At 37.3% G+C, this 21,405-nt stretch overlaps 1 protein-coding gene across 3 annotated transcripts in view; it reads right to left on the bottom strand.

Annotated features, from left to right (window-relative positions):
- LOC145992614 (uncharacterized) overlaps positions 1-21,405 on the bottom strand; it is a 69,125-nt gene that overhangs the window by 1,517 nt on the left and 46,203 nt on the right. For 2 of the 3 annotated variants that reach the window (XM_083128973.1, XM_083128972.1), the window contains exons 7-8: positions 8,074-8,265; positions 6,696-6,858 (exon numbers count right to left, since the gene is read on the bottom strand). In XM_083128973.1, the coding sequence (XP_082985099.1) occupies positions 6,696-6,858; positions 8,074-8,265 (355 nt within the window). Of the gene's footprint in view, positions 1-2,180; positions 2,276-6,695; positions 6,859-8,073; positions 8,266-21,405 lie in introns of those variants that run through there. The other variant, XM_083128974.1, reaches the window with a different exon arrangement.

The raw sequence follows: 21,405 nt of genomic DNA, 5'->3' as shown, positions 1-21,405 counted from the left end.
CAAATCCCCATTTACTCGTTGACAATGTCAGTTCCAAACTTTAAGTATTTTGCTCCCACATGGTTGTATGAGTGTACCACTGCTCCATGCCACATTTTTCATTCACTTTGGGGTCAAATCAACGATGTCCTCAACCTTACATATTTTGATTCATTTGAAATTTGGCATACTGAAGGGGCCAACTGGGGTAGGAAAATATGCAAAGATGCAGATTCATATCTCTTTTATTTCCAGAATTATAGGGATGCAAAATGTGTGATTTTGCATATTTTTCCAAACTCTTGTTAACTTTATAAATTGCAATATTTCAGGGCACCTTGCATTTTGTAGTTATTACGAAATAGTGTATGACATAATTTTTTAAAAAAATCAAAAGACCCATTTTTGAGAAAATGGCTACCAATACTTTCTATACACCATTTTCAATTATTTTCTTTACCATGACACAGCTGTGTAATATCTCACCTGAAAGAGCCCTTCAAGACCTTTCCAACGTGATCTGAATCACTTCTATAGGTGCCCTGATTTCAGAAATACTGTGATTTAAAGTTTACAAGATGAAAAGAATGGTCAACATCGCACATTCTGCTCCCCTGTGATTTGGGAAATGCAAAAGATATGGATCTGCAACTTTGCATATTGTTCTACCTCAGTTGGCCCTTTCAGTATGCCAAATTTCAAATTAATCAATAAATGTAAGGTTGAAAACTGCCTCTCCATTGGTTGATTTCAAATGGAATCATAGCCCTTTGGTCTATTGTGCATATGGCATGATTTTTTTTAAATTTTGATTTTCTTCTTCTTGCTTTAACTTCCATTATTGGGAGGTACAATTTATAAATTTCAACTCTGCTAAAAGCCCCGTCATTAAAAAAAATCATCCATTTGCGACACTTAGGTCTTGCTTTTGCTGCACATCAGGGTTATGGTGCTGTAGGCATCGGTTCTCGGTCTCGTCGTCTGCTTTCGTGGAATGGTATTTGTTCGTATGCTCAGGTTGGCTTTTTTGAGAACTCTTAAGGCCCATGCTTGATTTCTTGTCATGCAGGGAGGAGCAGGTTGGGTGGGTGTGCATATTGCAGATAGCGGGAAAGCCAGGTTTTATTGAGGGCCCCGGGGTTAGTGTTGAGGTCGACGGGAGTGGTCACTATTGCATAGGTATCTTTTGAGAACCTTTCCAAGGTGGATTTCGCTTGCAAGACTATTTTGGCAGAGTCTATGTTATGGTTTTCATCTATGAGATGGCAGGAAAGGCCTGTTCTCCTCCTCTCAAGTCGAAGGTCAGCATCATGCTCCTTGAGCCTATCATCAAGTCGGCGCTTTGTCATACCTACATACTTGTTTACACATGTGTAGGTAACCATGTAGAGGGTGGCATTCTAATGCTTCTTAGTCGCAGAATGCAAACACATTGTGCACCCACCATCTGTTTGCACATGCTGCGTAATGGTTTAACACCAGAACGTTTTGACCGTCCTAGGTCCATCATTACAAAAGCACATACAGAACTCCGCATAAACACACTACACACACACACACACAAACAAACAAACAAACTTCACGTCTTTCCACGTTTTGTTGCAAACACGCCGCCTCACGGCCAGAGCACTTCCAACATCTTAGTGTCAATATTATCCGGTTGGCAACATTGCTCTCTTTCCACACATGACACACACGCTTCAGAGAAGCAGCTCCCACAATTTACGACTGGACTCTGCTACTTTGGTGATGAGTAGACAACTCAAGAGCTCTCGGATCGCAGGTTAAACAGTATGTGCCTCCACCGGGTATCGAACCCGGGACCCCTTGATTACAAGGCATCGATGCTACCACTGCATGCACCATAGGGGAGGCCTCCTCTTCTGTGAATAGGGGGGATGAATCAATAGCTGTTTGCACATATGATCAAAAGCCATTCCATGAAAGTAGATGAGACCGAAAACCAATGCCTACAGCACCTACAACATGCGGCAAAAAAAGGATGCACTGCACCCACACCAGAAAGGCAGAAAGTGAAAGGAACATGTCAACTAGCGCTGCCACGAGCACAAGCAGAAGGAGGAACTACATCACCCGCAGCAAGAGAGTACACACCTGACGAAGCCACCAGATGGGTGGTGAAATCGATTGCGAAAAAAATTTGTGCAGAAAAATGAAAAGTAAGCTTATCAGAGTAAATTACCTATCTCCGCGTAACCACCAAACAGATATCTTTAGATACAATGTTTAACATCAGTTTCCTGGGTTTCAATTACCCTGTAACGTATGGAAAATCCTGAAACATTGATTAATTCTGTATGAATATCTATCAAATGGAAATTTTTACTTTGTACAGTAACTGGAAAATTTCAAAATTTCAGATTTTTGTCAGAATAATAGCATATATTATTTTACATACAGAATTTGAAACTGAAATTCAGTCCATTTCTATATCAGAATTCTGATGTCTGTCCCTAAGAGTAAGGTAGTGATTATTGTCCCACTACTATAATAGGCAAAAGGTAAAGTTCCCCATGCATATAACACCATGCCATGAAGACACATTCTTGATCTCGTCCATTTTGGAGGTGATCAGCACCATGCTCTGGCTGCCTTTACCACCCAGGTACCCATTGATTTGAGCCTGGGTGAGCCCCGGAGCCACTTTATGCGGGAACAAGCCTGGAAAAATTCTGACCTCAGATCACCCAACCGGTTCTCCCACATGGCAGACAGATGCCCTACCGAGTAGACCACCACGGCTCCCACATTACTACAGTGGAATTGCAATTATATGTTTCACGATAGTACGTTTTTTTCTGGCGGTCCCAGCCAATTCCCATAAAGCTGCGTACTATTATATTTCAGTTATACAATTTTCAGATATACGATTTTTAAAGTTATACGTTCAACGAGTTCAGTCCCAACGTTTTTAACTAGACTTGCTCGAAAGAATGCTGATCTTTGAGTTCAAGATTTCCATGATGATAACATCTGTCACCCATTCTCATACAAGTTTTCTTATCAGCTGCAACCATTGAACCAGACTCTCGACTTGGAATTCTATTTTTGTCGCTTGCATCCGAGAGAAAGGGGGCTATGCACCCTTGAACAAGATTGGCCTGTGCTAAATAATCCTAGTTTTGTTCTTTGCATTGCCTTTGGCAAGTCATATCTGGCTGAGATATCAGATTGGAGATTGATATATTTCCAGCTGTCAGACAAGTCATTGGCGCCACACTTCCCAGCCTGTCCTAAACATTATAAACAACCTGAAGAAAGGGAGGTGGAGTCAGTCAACAGCAGCCTGCAGGAAGGATGAGTTCCGTTGGGTCTTATTACCATCATATTTAAAGATAATACGGTTGTTGAAGACGGAGACATTGCAGTACTTTTTATTATGCAAAACGAAATCGCAGATAAATGAATTATTGAACACCGTGACTTATTTTTAATGTGTGAATGTTTTTGAAGTAAATCAGCAATCATACACTGTGTGCCTTTTTATTTCGCAAGCGTCATTTGAAATAAGCACTTTTTTCCTTTTGTTACTATGGGATAAATTGAAGATAAAAGGCTATAACTGCTCAACCACTGCATCTTTTTTAAAAAATTAAATTCTAAATGTAAGAATGAACAAGAAGCAACTTTTAAAGTAACTTCCAACAAGAGTCCAGGGGGGAAGCGGGCACAAAATACCCAAGTTCAAATTTTTCTGTAATTATGCAAAATTTCTGAACGCCATAATTTGCATCTTTTTTCAAAGTTGCAGCGGGGGGATTATATATGCACATAGAGTGGTTTTTTGTTGTCCTTCTCTCAAAATTTGGTCCATCCAGCGTCCATAGGGCTGACGCTAGAAGCGAAATTCTGTAATTACGTAAAATTTCCGAATACTGTGATTTCAGTTTGTTTTTAAAAAAAGTTGCGGCACGAGCATTACATATCCTGATAGAGTGGTTTTTTGTCGTGCTTCCCTCAAAATGTGGTCCATCCAACATCCATAGGGCTGACGCTAGAAGCGAAATTCCGTAATTACGTAAAATTTCCGAATACTGTGATTTCAGTTTGTTTTTAAAATAAAGTTGCGGCACGAGCATTACATATCCTGATAGAGTGGTTTTTTGTTGTGCTTCCCTCAAAATGTGGTCCATCCAACATCCATAGGGCTGACGCTAGAAGCGAAATTCCGTAATTAAGCAAAATTTCCGAACACAGTAATTTTTTTTTTACTCTTTTTTTCAAAGTTGCAGCATGAGCATTACATATCCTCATAGAGTGGTCTTTTGTCGTGCTTCCCTCGAAATTTGGTTAACCCAAATTATTGGGAGGCACAATGTATAAATTTTACCTCCGCTAAAAGTCATGTGTTTAAGAAGAAAACAAACCAATTTCCTTCTCTCTACGACAATTAGTTCTCGAGCTATGATTTTTTGTACTAGCGGCAAGTTTGAAAAGTCCATGCTTGCAAAGGTGCAGACTTCAATGGGAATACAGGCACGCGAGGATGTAACCCCCCCGAAAATCCTCGGCACGCCACTGACTCTAGTGTTCAAAAGTATTAATCTCGTGTTATCCACAAGATAAGAGTAACGGTTTTGTTTATCAGAAGGCAAGACAAGAACGAAAAATTGCATCCTTTATGTTCGATGAGTCATTGCTGTCAGAAGATTTATAGGCAAATGACTGCTTTGGAAGAGCTAGACATAACACTGGCGCCAGTCGTAGCCTCCCTCCAGACAGACTGGCACCAATGCATAGGTGGCGGAATAAAATGTTCTGCACGTTTTAAAAATAAATCAGTTGCTGAAGACAAGAAAAGCTGAATGATGTTTTTCTTTTAGTCAGCAGCTTGCTTATTCCTGAATCAAGTTACAGAAAGAAAGGGGGAAGGATTATTGTATTGTAAGGGCCACACGAGTAATGTTTCGTATGCAGAGCTGCATTAAACAGAAGGCTACTTCGTGAAATTATTGCATAGACCTGCACAGTGGTGTGCACAAAGGAGGGTTGGTGGGGATCATACCCCCTCCCCCTTGGCCCAGTAATCCTACAAAAAAGAACGTTGTAGGCAGGAAAAGATGGCAAAATTAGGGCTGACTACTTAAAAAAGTATACTCAAACAACTCCCTTTTAAAAATCCTGGGCATGCCACTTGCCCTGCACAGCAGTTGCAGATTAATTATCTCTTGTGAGAGGAGATTAGAGACTTTTTTCACTTGTTCCTACACCAATATTGGATAACCGGGATTGGCAAATTATTCTTACTCTTCTCTCGGCAAACAAGAAAGGAAGTTTTCCAAGCAAGTCCCCCCCACCTCTCCTTTCCCATTTTACTAGGAACGATTACGTAAATAAAGAAATGGGAATAGTGATTGAGCCATGTTATCAATTGTCCACATACATCTTTGTAGGGGGAGGCACAACAAAGACACCCGAGTCACACTTTTAGAATGTGTTAAAATGCTAGAGAAAGCAGAATTTAATGACTATCGTTTTAGCAATAGTTCGCTTGTTCCCCGATCATAAGAAAAGAGTTCAAGGTCGCTTGGTGAATGAATAGCCTGTACAAAAGTAAGGTAGAGGGGAGGGAGAGGTCCACTGGCATACGGGACAGGCTTTTGCCAAATTTTGTCATCGGTGGGGTTTGGAAAACGTATAAAGCTGGAAACTAGAGTTACAGTAAACATAAGATCAAGATAAACGTCCTAATGTTCAGCATGGATTTTTGCAGGGAATTGGCTGAATGGATTAACCAGGTAAACCTTACTTGTAACTGTTTCAACCCCCGGTGCCTTAAATGTCTCTTTCTTGCGAATTTATAACAATGATTTAGAACAGATTAGTGCAATACAGCAAGCTTTGGTGTATAAGTACAGGGTGGCTCAATAAGTTTCTTAAAACCCCCAGTACAAGGCCACTGCAGTGTGCAATGACCAATAGTTGCCAGAGCAAGGGGAAATCACACTGATGCCACCCGCGGGGTCAGCGGTTCAGAATTTTAAATGGAAAGGGAGTGATATGAGATATCAAATCAGGCTAGAATTTCACGAGAAATTAAATGATGAAGGTTTTTTCGACGTATCTTCAACCAGTAAAAAGTTATGACTGAATTCTTGTACTAATTTGCTCCTTTTCGAGGTGTCAGAAATTAACATTAAAATGTCTTTAGCGTGTTAGTAACGCATCGACATCAAAGTGACGTCTAGGGAGAGAAGTTCGCATGCCATTGCGAAGATATGTCGAAAAAACGTTCACCATTGAATTTCTTGTGAAATTCTAGCCTAATTTGATATATCATATCACCCCCTTCTCATTTAAAATTCAATATGTTGAATTCAAGATGGCCGCAGACCAGGGACTTATTGAGCCTTTTCCTTCTTTGTGTACGTAATTTTACCATTTTAATTATATTTCAATAATACGTTTTTCTCCTTCTGTCCCCCATAAAACGTATAACTGAGATTTCACTGTATTATAATTGTATTATTTATCAAAGTTTATTTTCCAAATCAACTTTATGCTAAGATAGGCTAATTGGGACTGGACATACAGTTTAAAATGTGATTGGAAGCACTATCTGCCCCAGCAGGCATTGAACTATGGAATCCTTGATTGCAAGGTGACAACATTACCAGCATACCATCGAGAAAAGCCTGTATTATTTATATCTACTTCAACAATAATATTGATGATAACCAATATTTTATACTTACTCGTTCAATAATTTTTGCATACAAATCCTGCATACCAATACAGTAATTTTCACGAAACTCCTTCTTTTCTGTTGTTTTCTTCTCATATTCATCTCCCATCTTCTTTTTCTCCTTGTACAGTCTCTCTGCCTCCTCTACTTTCATTGAAACTTTCTTGTAGTCACTAGATCGGAAGAAAAAAAAACTTTACTACCTTATTTGTTAAATTTAACTCATACGTATGCATTCATTTTTTTTTGGGTCCACTGTGAGCGAATAAGTGAGTTAAATTTTATGAGTTGGTCAGGGCTTAAGGCTATTTGCACCCTTCACATTACTGGGGGAAACCCTCTTAACTAGAACCCAGGCAAAAGGTTTAAAAAAGTGTGTTGTAAAAGGATGCCAATTGAAGCTTCCAGCAGGGACTGGGGAAGGTTAAAACACTTAACCAAAAATGTGCCATACTCTTAACTATCAGCTACTCATGTTCCTAACAACATCCAGAGAGGGGAAACATTAACCCCCCTTCCTCCACTTTTGAAAATGAATGTCAGTTTTAAAGAATATGTTTCACATACAGAATTTAATTTCAGTTACAGTATTTTTTGTTAATTATTAAAAGGATTTCTAATTACAAGCAAGGCTAGTTTAGATTGTTACAGAAACATGGTAACTTCAGAATCAAACAGCAATTTTTTGGGGGGAAGGAGGGATGACTTTCTTACCATTCTTCCTTCCTGGAAGAAAATTTCGTTGTTGCACCCCCTAGAAAAATCCTGTGTTCACCCTTGCCTCTAGTCCACCACTAGTTTGTTTTCTCTATTCACATAAAATATTCATATTTTCCCGTAAGTCATTTGTAAATGTTTACACAATTTTTTGCTAAAGGAGACAAACATTCCTCATTTCTGTAATTTTAATGACACAAAAACTGAAGAAGTGTTTTCATTAATTCTGCCATCTTGGAGGTGATGTGATCAGCACCATGCTCCAGCCAACATCAAACCTATGATATCCACTTGTGATTTACCTGCACTGTTATAGTTCGATCTCACCACCAGCTAAAAGAATTGTTTCAATCAACATAACCCTGGTGGATTGATATGGTCTAATTAATCTGTTCCACCTCTAATGTCATTATAACTACTGTAAACAACTTTAAATTGCAGCAATGTACAAGTATTCACATATGTTGGTGTCGTCGGCAATCAATTAAAAATAATTTTCAAGTAGTAGGAGCTGAGTTTCAATTTACTTCTGTTGTTAATGATCAAATTAATGGTTTCACAACTGTTGAGAGACTCTGTAAAATGGTAATTCAATATAAAGGGAAAAAATGAAGACACAGTAATATATAAAAAAAATACATACATACCAATATTCCATAAAATTTACTCACATTTCAAGCATCTCAAAATTTTCTGCAATAGTTCCAATTTTCTTTTCCCATTTGACCTTCAGAGCTGTCTTCTGCTCCATCGCTGCAGCATTCTTAATTTTCAGCCCCCGTACGTATTCCTCAGCCTCTTCTATCTTTTCATCCACAGACAACTTCTGCTTCTTTGTCAGCTCCACATCAGATTTTTCTTTTCTGGAAGAGAAAAGAAAGCTCTTTCATTGAATGGCACATTAATTATTGTGCAATTTTAAAAATTCAAAATTTACTTAGTAAATTAATTACATTGGACTTCAATATAAAAGATTAAAAAATATAAAAAAAATTATCTCAGCCAGAACTTGAACCAGAGTCACTGGCATTCAAAGCTAGTGTTCAGCTAGCAAACAGCTGAAAAAGCATAAGGATGATCCTGGCTCAAGTTTACAGATGTTTTTTTCACAGAAAAATGCTAGGTTAGTATCTTAGGAAGGCACATAGGTGGTTCTATGCATGTTTCTTTCCATTCTTCATGCCATATTTCCCTTCTCAAGTCAACCTTGCAATTATCTTCAGATGGTAAGTTGATTCAAAATTGTCCATCACAATATTTTTTTTACTTTGCTTTATACAGTGTGCCTGGCTTAAAAGTATAATTAAAGAAAAATTAATAACTTGTAACTTTATTAAGATATTTGCATACAGTTTTCTTCTATCTATAGAGTAACTCAAACAGTTTTTTTTACATACTTAATACACTTCGTTATGTGCACAATTTGTTGCGTGACAAGATGTCAAACCTATATTCAAGCTCCATGCATGTGTTGTAGAGCATTACTGGCGTCAAATTCCGGATTGCAGCATAAATGCAACGTCATACATCAGGAAGGCCGCACACTTTATGTTTGATATACTTAAGACTTTACAAAACCTCACAAAAAAATCAAGCAAAGTAATGTCCAGGGATCTAGAGGGCTAAACAATAGGAGCACCGTGCCATTACGAGCAAGAAGTGGGGGATTTCCTGGATGCTGGATTGGGAGAGGTGCTCCTATTGCTTAGCCTTTAGATCCCCAGACATTACTTTGCTTGCTTTTTTTGTGAGGTTTTGTAAAGACTTATATCAAACAAAAAGTTTGTGGCCTTCCTGATGTACGTCGCATTTATGCTGCAATCCAGAATGTGACGTCAGTAATGCTCTACAACACATGCACAGAGCTTGAATATAGGTTGGACATCTGTCACGCAACTAATTGTGCACACATCAAAGTGTATTAAGTATGTAAAAAACTGTTTGAGTTACTCTATAGGTAGAAGAAAACTAACTTTTCTTTCATTATACTTTTAAGCCGGACACACTATATTATACATCACTACAAAAATATATGCATTTTTGTCAAAAATATAGTGTGTAAAAGAAATAGCAGTTCTTACATTGCTAATGCAAAAAGGCAACATTCGAGAATCTGCCATGGGGAGTAATTCCTTGAAGTCTGAAGATGATGTGTTGAATGAAAATGTTGAAGGCAAAGAGTCAGGAGGAATGCAACAAAAGCAAGCACCAAATTGGTGGTTGTATTGATAGACTTCATTTCAAATAGTGGAAGGAGAATCAAGCTAAAAGCACAGGTGGTTATTTGTCTTCTTTGCACTGAAGTCTAGAAATCTGATGTTTTCAAAGACAAATAAGCTCATACTAAAACAGCATTCATTGCTGGCCTTGTGTCAAAAAGTTAAATGATGCAATATCAGATCACAGCAAGAGTATATTTCACATAATTTTGTACAAATTATTTTGGAAAGGGAGAAGGCAACAATTAAGTGTTCTCTAGCTAGGACTGTCTCTTTATGGGAAGAGAAAAATAAAGTAGATGTTGAAGATAAAGAGTTTTTATCAGAATGTCAACCAGGTAATTTCTGTATAGGTTTTCTAGCTTTTGAGACGTAACATCACTCTCATCTTCAGTGAATGAAATGTAGAGGTGTGTCAGATGTGAGATTATGTGTATTTGATGCGGGAGGTGTCAGGTGTAGGTGGCGGGCCAATCTGGTGCATTTCCAGTAAATGTTGATTTGACTGCTTAAAATTTCAGAACAGACTACTTGTTGTGTAAAAGAAACGAGCTTTTTACCTTATTCAAATGAATGGCTTATTGCAGAAAGGGACCTGAGTCACATTTTTGAGATATCGGAGTTAATGGTATTTTTGATTTTCCTAGTTACAGACACATCTTTTAGTGCAGAAAGGACGTCAGTCACACGAGGCTATAGCCAAGAAAATGCACAGTAAAAAGTGTACTTTAATGCAGAAAGGTACCTGAGTTACTGACTCGCGTCCTTTTCTGCAATAAACTTAGCCATATTTATACGTTGTAAGAACTGTGTACGCTAATCCGTAATGCAGCTCGGGGCGGTAAAAATACAGTCAAACTTATTGACACCAGTAACAGTATTGGTTTCACAACGTGATGGCCTCATGTATACAAAAAAATGTGGCATCTGTGGAAACTACCATGTGTTCCTACAAGAATAGGCAGTATTTTTCATATTTCCAAGTATCATTACTTTGAATACTGTGTTGAACATAAGGGTACTGTCAAAGTTTCCGAATTCATCAAAGGTTTGACGTCTCACACCTTCTATCTGTCCAAAGGTGCAAGAATTGTAATTCCTACGCCACGTACGTACGTTCCCAGTTGCACGTATGCTGATCAAGCTTACTAAATTGAAGGACATATGATCTGCCTTCTCGTATGTACCAGACGACGTTAAATGATTATGAAGATACTCTTCAGTGGCCAACTACACACGGCAATGAAACAGACTCAGATGTAGAATAGCACATGCATGTATGAGCTCGTACATTATTGTACTTCAAACACCGACAATAAAGTCCAGAAAGTGCACTACACTGTCATTCATTGATGAATCTATAATTTTCTGTGACATATATAACATAATCTAACCTAACCTAGCGTATGTGGCAACGACAAACGGGCGTTTGTAGGACATTTCTCGTCATTTCACACAGTCTCCACTTTTATTGCAGAAAGGTACCGGAGTCACAACTTTTTCATCTCCTCTGTCTCTAGCAGCATACTGCAGGAGGGCGCATTGAGGGTTGCAAAATTAACTATTCATTATGCTAAAAATTTGAGCCAACAACAGCACATTTCTTTCTTACACTCTCAATATTATACGATTTTTCTTGTTTTTCTCAGAATTGTGCAAAAGTGACTCAGGTCCCTTTCTGCAATAAGCCATTCAAATGTAATTTACAGAGGAGTAATGGTACTGTAATCGCATGTGATAATGGACCTCCATTTTTAGAAAGAAAGCTTAAAGAATTTTCCACTAAGTTAGGAATACGAATTATTCATTCACCACCATATCATCCACCTAGCAATGCTTGAGCCGAAAAGTGAGCCCAAAACGTAAAAAGTACTCTGAAGAAGAGATGGTTAGAAGATTGCCATCTAGGAAAAAGTTTCGATTTCAGAGAAGCGGTGGAAGGTGCGTTAAGAGTAGCCAGGTTTACACCTTGCCATACTACGGGGAAGACTCCTACAGAGTTGTTGTTGTCATATGAACCTCGTAATATCTATAATTGGTCCTGGTCGAAAATAATGGAGAAGGAAGTGGTGAGAAGTGAGATCAATAAGAACGAAGAATTACCATCAATTGGAAGTATAGTGTGGACAAGAAATTATACATCCAGATTTCCAAAATACGTACGAGCTACAGTTACGGGTCATTTAGGAAGATGCTTGTTATTGGTCAATGTCGGTGGAACAACGAGAAGGGTACACCTGCATCAAGTGAAGTTTAAATCAAACATGTCGGATGTGGACAGAGCAGAAGATAATTTTTGGATCTTCCATGCCATCACAAGACAGGGCTGGTGAGGATAGACCGCAGACTGAGCGAGAGGAAGCTGTTACCGCCTCAGCAGTGAACAGTCCATGACGATCTTTTAGAAGGAGGAAACCACCTGAAGGCTGCAGCTGTCATTTGGAAGAAGAGGAAAGTTGCAGTAGCTAGATTGTGAAACATCTATGATGTTGTTATATCTTTGAATATAGATGTTCAATTGTTTTGTTGATTTGGATTGTCAAACATGGAGTTAGCCATGTTGTATATTCTTACTTATGGATTAAATTATTATTTTGTATAAAATCGAACCCACATGTTTTATTATATCATATTACCGTGGTTGGTAATACAACCCACAGTAAGGCTAACCAGGACTAGACCTACAGTTTAAAGTGGGATCCGAACCACTATGTGAATCCAACAGGTATCGAACCTGGGACCCCTTGATTACAAGGCGACAACACTACCACAGCACATCGGGGAGGCCCCCCCCAAAGTTACTTATAAATGCACGTACTGTTGTTGGAAAATGGCTAGATTTTTGATTGAATGTTATACATGAAATTAATACATTAACATAATTTATTGGTCTATTCATAATGCATAAATTAATTAATACTGTATTCTTATTATGTGAATAGGTAAAAACAAGGTATAAGAAGAGAGATATAACTACATATTCATTATCTAGCTTATGTGTAGTTAAGACTACCAAAATTTGTATGAAACAACAGTACAGTTAAGAAATTTAATGTCAAGTAGACATAGAATTCAATATTTATTGAATAACAAAAAGGAATGTTAGGATCTAGTTGATGAAAAGCAAAGTTTCTCATTAATATTTTGTGTATAAATAGTAGCGTCCATAAATCTGATACTGTCCTTCAAAGCCATGTGATCTCAATATAATCATTGCCTTGCAATAAATTCAACAGAAGTGAATAACAAACTATACAACAAATGCTAAACAAGTATATTTTCATAAATACGGAGAAACTAGTACTCACTTTTATCCACAAAGCCACTTTTTCTTCTTTTTCAATTAATTTCAGTGGCCACTGCCACCATCCTCGTTGGAGGATAAAAGTGAGTACTAGTTTCTCCTTATTTATATACTACCACATCTCTCTTTTCCCAATTATGAAGTATATTTTCAATATTTCACTTTCGAATTTGGTAAGTCTTTCGGGGGTTGGTGGAGTCCATAGGTCCGAATTACGTCCTTGGAGGAGGGTGGAGATCCGAAAATGTGGAACAAAGAGAAGATCTAAAATTCTGTAGGGTTGATTGAATTAGGTTATTTTACATCATTTTCCTGCCAAGTCTAATCGTGATGATGAGGATGAGTGATGATATGATGAAATTGATGAAGAAACATACTAACAAACAACACCCAGGCCAGAATTCAAACCCGGGACCCCTCTGGTGTCGTAGCATACTTTGTTAACCACTCTGCCACAGCGGTCGGCAAAATGCTGTTGGAGTAGGTACTAGAGCTAAACATAAAATTGTATATTTGCAGTATTATGGTCCAAAGAAACGGAAAAAATATATACCCCCCACCCACCAATCTGCAACATATACTAGTCGCTTACTGGCAAAGGCTGTCACACGGTGTACAGCGTGGTGTTTATTATTTACATTCAATTCTCGGAAGTTTTCAGGTAGTACTGTGTTCCACAAATTAACAATGGTTTTAGGTTTCCTAAATTTTTTTATACCACTATCATTGAACAGCCATGATAATTCTTTGTTTAGAAAATAATACATATAAAAATTAAATTATACGTGTTAGCAGTTATTATTATTATAAAAAACATGTTTAAATGTGAGATAACCAAAAAATAAAGATATATTTTCTCATGACGACTGCTTTGAAAAAGCCAGAAAAGGGAAGAAAATGAATGGGCTGTCCCAACTAATAATATAATAACTTATAATAAAGTATAATCAGTATATTATACTTTATAATTCATATGTAATGTGTTCAAGATTTTACTTTGATTGGTTGATTTGGTGTTTTTAAGTCCACCTTATGCACATTAAGGCTAATCGGGACTGGACCTACAGTTTAAAGTGGGATCCGAACCACTATATGCCTCCACCGGGTATCGAACATGGGACCCCTTGATTACAAGGTGACGATGCTACCACTGCGTCATTGCGGAGGCACCAATATTTTACTTTGACTACTATATTTTATCTGTATGTCTTGTTATGTGTGGAGACTTAGTTTAGTTTTAGGATAGACAGGTACACTTCATGCCTAGTGATACATTTGAGACGAGTCGAAGGCTCATGCTATTTTTGTTTAGGTGAAGGATAGGTTGGAAATACTTTCATGCTAGGACTTAAAGAAAAGTTTGGAGTTTGATGCCGCAGACATGGCTACCAGACAAAACTAATGTTATATGAAACAATATAGGAAATACCTCAAGCTCCAATGCCAAGATGGCGAAATGGGAAGACATCTTCATTTCATTCAATGCTTGATCCTATGTCTTCTTGTATTTGAAGACGAGGGTAGGAAAATGTGATCAATGGTTGTGTCCAATTTATGAAGATGGTGTGGGTTCTTTGAAAAGTTAATAGATGATAAGATTGATAGATAAAATTATATATACAGGAAAACCTCATTAATACGAAGTTCAAGAGACTAAAAAATGTCAACTTCGTATTAAACGACTTCGAGTTATCCAAACTTTTCAAGATGGTGCCTGTTTTCAGGTGTAAATAAAGTAGAGTATAAATTACCACCACAAAGGATGTTTTATACTTGGTGGTAGCTCAGAAAATGAGCTTTATATGTACTATATAATAATATTGAACGTTTTAAAGAAAGTGTAAAAAATTTTACATAAAATGAGAACACTGAGCTTACGCGGACACAAAGATTCCAAGGAGACTGTTAACACCATTTACCCTGCCTAGTTAGACAACCGGTTATGCACGGGATGCATGTTGTGGCAAAAAGTATTTTAAAAAACTGTATTTTCTTTTAATTGTGCAAAGTCGGTGCTCTTCCACGAAATTCTTACAATTTTAGTTCATAAGAAACCCGTTTGCACGGAGACCTACGGAAAGGAAAACAATCTCGTTCATTGCAAGAAGTGAAACTCTGAAGAATCTTGACAGTAGTCACACTGGCGCGAGCAAGAGATGGGAGATAATCGGACAGAATGAATATTGGATTTTATGTGCGTTCACTAGAACATTGTCTGTTACAGGATTAACTGGTAAGAGAAGATTCTCTTGGGAGAGAACACAACCTTTCCCTGGCACAAAACAAAACATAAAAATCGTGGCTGTAAATTTTGTACCTGGTTCGGCTGTCTAAAACACACCGTAAAAAAAGTCACGTATTCCTTGCTTCAGTTAACTTCATATCCGCCCCCCCCCCCCTCCTCCTTTGCAGGGATCAGTTCAAACTCTTCCTCATCTTGCATTGTAATCCACTCTGAAAAAGTAAATACACAACTTGCAATCTGTTTGCACTGAATGTGTATCCTAGGACACATTAAACAGTGCCGCACTCGATAATCACTCTGGTTTGGATCCTACTTTAAACTGTATATTTAGTCCCGCTTTGCTCATCAGCATAAAATGAACTAAAAACAAGCTTTACGAAACTTGCGTATTTTCAGATTAATCGACAATTTATTGTAGGTTTCAGGAGTATTCTGGAGGTCAAACACTCGCTCCGCCAAAACTTTTCCTCTCGTACTTCTACATTGAGCATTGCGTTGTTTTTTTTTTGTTGTTGTTGTTTTTTAACAGCAGCACGCTAATGGTTCTGAAGAAAAGCGGGGATTATATGGCTTTGCAAGATTCAAAACAATGAGGCTTATTCCTTCCCACTAAATGAGTCATTGCAGTTATCGGCAAGCGAGAGCTTTCCAGACGTTAGACTAAACACTGGCGTCAGCTGCAGCGTAAACACAATGAGACCGGCTGGAAGTTAGAGCAGCAGGTGGCAGAAGGGAAATCATCGGCATTTTAAACATAACACAGTTGTCGAAGACTGAACTTTTACTAGCAGTGTGAAAAAAAAATGATCCTTGCATTTCGTTTTACCATGCAACAGACAATAATACGGGCAATATTTCCTATCCAGACAGCTGCATTCAAACAAGAAAGAGGGACCTGAATTCTGCGATTATCACATTACCATGCACACTAGTGGCGGATAATGAGCTGTTGTTGTAGGAGAAGGAAGGGGGTCACTTTTCTTTTACTTATCATGCAGTTTTTGTTCGTTTTGAAGAAGGTATTCAGAACTGTTTGCTTTTTCTTAGACGCCAAAGGAAAGGAGCCCATGTGCGCACACGAGCAAGAAAATCGTGGCCGAAACAATTAGCAATGGACAACCCCCCACCCCCCCCCACCCCCCATTTGCTGATAGATAAAGGGGAGAAGTCACTCAGACAACAAAACACTGTTTTGGCAAATTTTATAACCGGCACAGTTGGGAAACGTATGAAGTGGAAAACTGGAGTTGCAACATACATAAGATCGACGTCAACTTTTGCGGGAAACCTAGATGACAACGCATTAAGCAGGTTGACGATCTTTAGTTGGCCTATGCGGCTTTGATTATCTGTAATAGTTTCCCATTTTTTTTATAAAGTTCTACAGGGCACAAAGAACATGCTTTTAATGAAAGTGGTTACCGGAAGTTGTCGGCTACCAGGCCAAAAGTTCCTCGCTCACGGAAAATTGCTCTATCTCGAGCTCAGAGCTAGACAGATGGGTGAGACTTCCAGGCGCCACGTATCTTGTATTTTGGAACATTCATGCGATCTTATCTCGCATTTCTCATCTAGCACTGGTGAATATTTCCAAGGTGCCGCATTCAGCGGTTGACAAAGAATGTCAATGTCTAGCAGGAACTTCGGGCTGCTTCCCTCGAGTTGTCAGCAGCTCTTAGGACAAGGAAACATGTCAAGGTCAAGTTAAAATAACTTCCAAGCTCTCTCCACATTCGATCTTCTCTTGTCAACTTACACAGGTGTCTACTTCGAATTAAGCGAAACCAGTTTTGCGGAAGGGTCTTGTAAACAACTTCGTATTAAAAATTATCCGTATTTCGATTTATCCATACTGAAATACATTATAAATCCTATCTTATCGGCTTGGGAATGGGAAGAACTTCGGATTAAAGGGTACTTCGTATTAACCAATATCGTATTAACGAGGTTTTCCTGTACAGAGCTGTCCTGTCATGGCTCTATGAGCATCCCACAATCGGCAGAAGTGGGGTATGGTTGGTGGACTACTATATGATCCTCCCAGCTAGATCCGAGGGATCCGCTGACCAACGACACATGCGGTCCTCCATTCATATTGGGGGTTAGGCGTAGAGCTGACAACTCTGCACTGTAAAAAGACATGTCAAGAAACAGCAGTATGAGGCCATGGATATTCCCAAGGTAAAATATTCCGGAGGTAAAATATTCCCCCATTCGGATCTCCGGGTGGGGACTACTTTGGGAGGTCCCTGGACTAAGGATAAGATCTACGTTAGGAATAAGGATATTAAATTAGGCACCTGGAATGTTCTGAGCCTTTACCGGCCTGGGGCATTTCAGTGTACAGTTAATGAGATAGTTAAGTATAAATTAGATGTAGTTGCTGTCCAGGAAGTTAGGTGGCCAGGAGAAGGGAACTGTAAAACTAAAAATTATACTTTTTTCTATGGTGGTACTGAAAATCATAATTTTGGAACAGGCTTTTTCATAAATAATAGAATTATCTCGGCTCTTAAAATAGTAGAATTTATTAATGATAGGATATCATATGCAGTTTTACAGGGTAGGTGGTGTAAAATTATTTTAATAAACATACATGCACCAACGGAAGATAAAGATGATAATACTAAAGATGATTTTTATGCAGTGTTAGAACAGGTCTTTGATAAATTTTCTCAGTATGATATGTTAGGTGACTGTAATGCACAGATTGGCAAAGAAGAGACATTGAAACCCACGATTGGTAAAGAAAGTCTTCATGAATTAAGTAATGATAATGGTATAAGATTGATTACTTTTGCAACCTCAAAGAATTTAATTGTGAAAAGTACCACTTTTAAACATAAAGTTCTCCATAAATATACCTGGTCTTCTCCAGATGGTAAAACTCATAATCAGATAGATCATATTCTCATTGATAAGAGAAGGCATACTAGTATAATTGACGTTCGTACACATAGAGGTGCTGACTGTGCCAGTGACCATTATTTAGTAATTGCTAAATTAAGAGAAAGACTCTCAGTGATAAATCATAAGCAACAAAATCTAAAAGTTCTAAAATTTAATACAGGAAAATTTGCTGATGAAAGAATTAAGAAAGATTACCAAATTAAACTGTCAAATAGATTTGATGTTTTGCAGGATTTAAATGATGATGAAAATATAAATGAAACAGATGTAAATAAGAATTGGGAGCACATACGTAATGCAATAGAATCAGCAGCTATAGAAAGTATAGGATACCATAAACCAAGAAAAAAGTAAGCCAAGGTTTAAAATTAAATGTCATAATCTAATAAAAATAAGAAAACAGGCTAGAGTTAGGTAGTTAAATAACTCTGATGATACAAATCTAAGCAATTATAATAGAATAAAGCAAGAAGTTAACAGCACATTTAGAAGTAAAAAAAAAAAGATTACTTGAAAAGCAAAATTAACGAAATTGAAACAAACAGCAAAAACAAAAATATCAGAGATTTATATAAAGGTGTAAATGAATTTAGAAAGAGGTGGCAACCTAAAGTAAACTTGATAAAAGATAAAGAAGGTGATTTTCTAGCTGACCCAAGTGATATTCTAAATAGATGGAAGAACTACTTTAATGACCTTTTAAATGTTCATGTAGGAGATAAATCAGAAGTAAATGAAGTACACACAGCAGAACCTTTAGTTCCAGAACCTAACTTGACTGAAGTTAAAGATGCTATTAAAAGGCTAAAGAATAACAAAGCACCTGGCATTGATTTAATACCAGCTGAGTTAATTAAATATGATGGAAATTCATTAATATGTCAAATTCGTAAATTAATTTGTTTAATATGGAATAAAGAAGAAATCCCTCAACAGTGGAAAGACTCCATAATTGTTCCTGTGTTTAAAAAAGGTGATAAAATGAACTGCAATAATTACCGTGGAATTTCTCTACTCTCAACAACATATAAAATATTATCTAACATTCTTTTAACAAGACTTACCCCATATGCTAATGAAATTATAGGTGATTATCAATGTGGATTTAAACGTAACAGATCAACTACAGATCAAATTTTTCACATCAGACAGACACTTGAAAAAAAAGTGGGAATATAATCAAAATGTCCATCAGCTATTCATTGATTTCAAAAAAGCATATGATTCGGTCAAAAGAGAGAAATTATATAATATATTAGTAGAGTTTGGAATACCTAAGAAGCTTGTTAGTATGATAAAAATATGCACCAGTGAAACAGAAAGTAAAATTCGTGTGGGTATTAATATGTCTGACAAATTTACAATTCATGATGGGTTAAAACAAGGAGATGCATTATCTCCATTGCTCTTTAATTTTGCCTTAGAATATGCTGTTAGGAAGGTAAAAGAAACTAACCAAGGACTAAAATTAAATGGTATGACTCAGTTGTTAGCATATGCAGATGATGTAGACTTATTAGGGGATGATATAAATACAATTAAGAATAATGCTAAAATATTTTTCAAACCTGCTAAAGAGATAGGTTTGGAAGTTAACAAAGAAAAACCTAAATATATGCTTACAGACCGAAACCAAGTGTTAGGTAATAATCAAAATCTAATTATTGATAACAACTCGTTTGAACCAGTTTCCAAATTCAAATACTTAGGAGTAATATTAACAAATGAAAATTATATTAAAGAGGAAATAAAAAGTAGGCTTAATTCAGGAAACATGTTACTTCTCTCTTCATAAACTTTTGTCTTCTCGTTTAATATCTAAGAAACTAAAAGTTAAAATATACAAAACAGTAATTTTGCCTGTAGTATTATATGGGTGTGAAACTTGGTCCCTTACATTGAAAGTGGAACATAAATTGAGAGTATTTGAAAATAAGATCCTTAGGAAAATATTTGGACCTAAAATGGATGAGGAGACAGGTGAGTGGAGAAGGTTACATAATTTAGTACTACATAATTTGTATTCATGTCCAGATATTATTAGAATAATTAAATCAAGAAGACTTAGGTGGGCAGGCCATGTGGCACGAATGGGAGAGGAAAGAGGAGTTTACAGGATTCAGAGACCTGTAGGAAGGCCAAGACGAAGATGGAGGGACAACGTTGAGATGGATTTAAAGGAAATCGGTAGGGATGGAAAAGAGTATATAGATCTTGCTCAAGATAGGGACAGATGGAAGGCCTGTGTTGCTGCAGCCATGAACCTTCGGGTTTAAGAAGGCTAGAGAGTTAGTTAGTTAGTTAGTTAGTTAGTCCCAACTAATTTGGGACATCTGGTAGCCTTGCATATTAATAATAATAATAAATTCTTTATTTCTGTTGACCCATTTCCATGGGCATGGAAAACGTCAATCGATGGTTATAAAACTAAAACTACCAAAATTCCAGACTGCAGACTTCTAGAATGTGCCTCTTTACACAAGAAAACTAATCATGACAAAATTGAATTTTTTTACAAATGTGAAAAATCGTCGAAGTTATTTTTCTGGCTTTCTATAGGCTCATATTTAAATATTTCATAGATCGAGGAGGGGCATGGCCCCATGGTCCTTTCAGTAGATACAGGCTTGCTGGTGGCATAAAGTAATGTTATCACCTTGTATTCAAGGGTTTCCAGGTTCAATCCCCAATAAAGGCACAGTGATTCAGGTCCCATTTTAAGCTGTAGGTCCAATCCCAATTAACTTGTCTGAGCATAAAGTGGGATTAATTAAAGAAACAAAAAATTTTACTGGCAGAAAGCGAGATTATCTTTTTAAATTGCCATTTGTGGCCAATCTATTTCAGTTTCTGCCTCATTTTGGTACCACCATGCACTATTGCAATGCCTCTCAAGTACCAGGCTGTGGCCCTGTACTGGGGCCTGGCATATATACCAGGTCACAAGAGTTCATTAGATCAAATGATTGCCAACTGTTTTACACCCAATTTTATATTTGTCAACAAGCCTATGCACATACCATATTCCATTATTAACACTTAATTTCAAGGGTGCATATTAATGTATAAAGCTTAAAAATAATAGAAATTTGAATTTTTTGAGCAGGGCATTGGCTTTTATAAACTGAATTTACCATGCTGTGGTCTCAACAGTTGAGAATCTCTACACTAGGTGACCAAAATACACCATGACCTAGTTTAGTGGCCATTAAGCCAAATTATACGTTACACTCAAATGTCAGGTTACAAATATTTTATGCGAATACAAATGTCAAGGAGTTTGATATTAGATATTCATTCATAGTCAAAGTTCAAGAAGAAACTG

Source organism: Lepisma saccharinum, chromosome 9 (assembly GCF_977018435.1).
Source record: "Lepisma saccharinum chromosome 9, izLepSacc3.1, whole genome shotgun sequence".
Taxonomy (NCBI): Eukaryota; Metazoa; Arthropoda; class Insecta; order Zygentoma; family Lepismatidae; genus Lepisma; species Lepisma saccharinum.
Note: the sequence above shows the minus strand (reverse complement) of the source record. Positions and strands in the feature narration are given on the sequence as shown.